The 3,534-nt window shown below is 43.5% G+C and overlaps 1 protein-coding gene across 1 annotated transcript in view; it reads right to left on the reverse strand.

Moving 5' to 3' along the window:
• Nucleotides 1-268: 268 nt before the first annotated feature.
• VHL (von Hippel-Lindau tumor suppressor) overlaps nt 269-3,534 on the reverse strand; it is a 9,298-nt gene continuing 6,032 nt past the window's right edge. Inside the window, exon 3 of the mRNA XM_017501507.2 lies at nt 269-1,521. Within this exon, the coding sequence (XP_017356996.1) occupies nt 1,337-1,521 (185 nt within the window). The 3' untranslated portion in view covers nt 269-1,336. The remainder of the gene's footprint in view (nt 1,522-3,534) is intronic.

Genomic DNA, 3,534 nt, shown 5'->3' on the forward strand with positions numbered 1-3,534 from the left:
AAAAAGAAAGAAAAAAAAGTACAAAAATTAGCCGGGTGTGGCGGCGGGCACCTGTAATGCCAGCTACTCAGGAGGATGAGGCAGAAGAATAGCTTGAACCTGGGAGGTAGAGGTTGCAGTGAGCGGAGACTGCGCCAATGCACTCCAGCCTGGGCGACAAGAGCGAGACTCCGTCTCAAAAAGAAAAAAAAGCTGTTAGGGGACGAGAATAAAAATTGAAAAACAAAAAAAAGCTATTAGTTATAAAAAACTGAGTCTGATAGAAACATTGGATTTTAGTTAATAAATTTAAGTCTAGCCTATAAGAATTTGTACATTTAGAAAACTATGAAACATTTCAGGCTACTCCATGAATCCACTGGTACGAGTAACTCGCCAGAGGTTGGAAGTGGAAGTGCCACCAGGTCCTGCCTGATGAAAAATGCCGAATCAATCAGGAATGTCACATATTTACAAAAAGGAACAGAAACACCCACATTTAGCAAAAACTTATTTATAGTATAGTAGCCCATTAATACTAGAATCAAACATGAAGATTCCTGATTTTCTCCTATTTTTCTGTGCAGATGTCAAGTTACAAAAATGCTATTATCACAACTGCAGAAAATTAATCCTAGTTTAGAAACAGAAATAAAACAGCACTTCGACAAGACTGGACCAAGAAAAGTGGGCAACTTAGAAAATTATAAAAAGTGCTATAAAAATGATTCCCTTTAAGACATTTGTTTACTGTACACATTTTAAGGCCCCCTCTCCCACCCCCCAACAAAAACAGAGGTAGAACCTCCAAGCACTTTATACCAAAGCGTCCCATGGTTTGTTCCTCTGACAAACCCTGACTGAAAGTTCATGATGTGCAGGCACTGGGGTCTCAAAGAGGAGAAAGACTTGTCCCTTCCTCAAGGATGCCTCAGTCTTCCCAAAGCAGGAGGTGGACAAGTCACTAACCAGTATGGATGCAAAATGCATGTATTACACATCCATTAAAAGCAGATGCCACTGCCTTCTTAAATGATACGCTGCAATTCCCACTGAATTACTTATACAAACCTCCTTACACAAACTGTCCTGACTTACTGGGAGGCAAAAATGCCACCACATTCTCCTGATAAATACTTCTCTAATGGGCAGGCATTAAATTACATTTTGTGATGTTTGCCCCTGAACATCACAATGCCTAGTGAAGTCAGTTAACTTTCTTTTAAACAATGATGCCTATTTTACTCTGAGAATGAGACACTTTGAAACTGAGTAAGGAACAAGTCCTATATCTAGATCAAGACTCATCAGTATCATCAAAAGCTGAGATGAAAGAGTGTAAGTTTCAACAGAAATTTTAAATCTCCGCTGCCATCCGTTGACTTGCAATGTGCTCCTGCGTCAGCCGCTCCAGGTCTTTCTGCACATTTGGGTGGTCTTCCAGATCTTCATAGAGCGACCTGACGATGTCAAGTCTCCTGTAATTCTCAGGCTTGACTAGGCTCCGGACAACCTGGAGGCATCGCTCTTTCAGAGTATACACTGGAAGGACAAAAACCAAATCCGCAGTGGCAGGCTAGGGTCTCAGTACAAGGAATGAGCGAGAGGCTTTACCAACAACTACTTTACTACAGATGCATCTCACTTTAGGTTAAAGAAAAAGAGTGAGTGCATGTACGTGGCAGGGTGTTATGCTGATGGCCCATGGAAACCTCATGGTGTTCATGCTTCTGTGTAATAATTTCCTCTTGAATTGGCTGGGCTCGTGAATGCTTTAACTAACTGAATGTGGTGAAGTGACACTGGCAATTCTGGGCCTAAGCCTTAAAAAGGCCTGTCAATTTCTGCTTTTCTACTTTTGGAAGTCCTGAGCTACCCTGCTGGACAGACCACATAAAGAGGGAGAGGCCCTGGCCAGGCACAGTGGTTCATGCATGTGATCCCAGCACTTTGGGAGGCCAACGTGGGTAGATCACTTGAGCTCAGGAGTTCAAGACCAGCCTGGGCAACATGGTGAAACCCCATCTCTAAAAAATATACAAAAAATTAGCCACTCATGGTGTTACATACCTGTGGTCCCAGCGACTGGGGAGGCTGAGGTGGGAGGATCACTTGAGCCCTAGAGGCAGAGGTTGCGGTGAGCTAAGATCATGCCACTGCACTCCAACCTGGGTGACAGGATGATACCCCATCTCAAAAAAGAAAAAGAAAAAAGGAAAAAAATAAAATAAAATAAAAAATGTGGGACAGGCCCAGCCCCCAGCAAAAGGCAGCCACACCAACGACTACTGCCAGCAGAGTAACTGCCTAGCTGAGCCCAGCCTAGACTACAGAATTATGAACAAATAAAACGGTGGGCCAGGCATGGTGGCTCATACCTATAATCCTAGCACTTTGGGAGGCCGAGGCAGGTGGACTGCCTGAGCTCAGGAGTTCAAGACCAGCCTGGTCAACATGGTGAAACCCCATCTCCACTAAAATACAAAAAATTAGCCAGGCTTGGTGGCGTGCACCTGTAGTCCCAGCTACTGAAGCAGGTGAACCCAGAGGGCAAAGGTTGCGGTGAGCCAAAATAACGCCACTGCACTCCAGCCTGGGCAACAGTGAGACTCTGTCTCAAAAAAAGAGGTAGTTACTAGTTTTGGGGTGGTAGTCACAGAACAAATAACTAAAACTATGTGTACTTAGAAAATCTAGTACAACTGAATTGGGTATCCCAATTCCTATCTCACACTCACTGGAAACGTAGCTTTAAGGGTATTCTATAATGCAAAATCTACCAAATTTAATTCATCAATGCCCATTTTTGTATATCTACTTCCTTAAAACAGAATCTATACACACACATTAGTTTAAATCCTATGAAATCCATGTATTTGGGAGATTTGTGTTTTTGTTTTTTTTTTTCTTTTTTTTGAGACAGGGTCTCACTCTGTCATCTAGGCTGGAGTGCAGTGGTATGATCATGGCTCACTGCAGCCTCAAACTCCTGGGCTCAAGGGATCCTCCCTCCTCAGCCTCTCAAGTAGTTGCGACTATAGGCACATGCTAAGATGCCCAGATAATTAAAAAAAAATTTTTTTTGGTAGAGCTCAGGTCTCACTTTGTTGTCCAGGCTGGTCAAGGACTCCTGGTCTCAAGCAACCCTCCCACCACAGCCTCCCTAAGTGCTAGAATTACAGGCATGATTATAAGCATGAGCCATCACACCAGGCCAGTCTTTAGTGTTTTTCTTTTAAGCCACAGGAACATCAGTTTCTTAGGGTTTACCCTGATAAAAATCATTTGAACTTCAAACAAATAGTAAAGTATTATGCCAATCTTCAACGATTTTTTTAAAAAAAATTGCCAGGCCCAGTGGCTCACGCCTGTAATCCTAGCACTTTGGGAGGCCGAGGCAGGCAGAACACAAGGTCAGAAGTTTGAGACCAGCCTGGCCAACATAGTGAAACCCCATCTCTACTAAAAATACAAAAAATTAGCCAGGCCTGGTGGCGGGCACCTGTAATCCCAGCTACTCCAGAGGCTGAGGCAGGAGAATAGCTTCAACCCGGG

Source organism: Cebus imitator, unplaced genomic scaffold, assembly GCF_001604975.1.
Source record: "Cebus imitator isolate Cc_AM_T3 unplaced genomic scaffold, Cebus_imitator-1.0 Scaffold281, whole genome shotgun sequence".
Lineage (NCBI taxonomy): Eukaryota > Metazoa > Chordata > Mammalia > Primates > Cebidae > Cebus > Cebus imitator.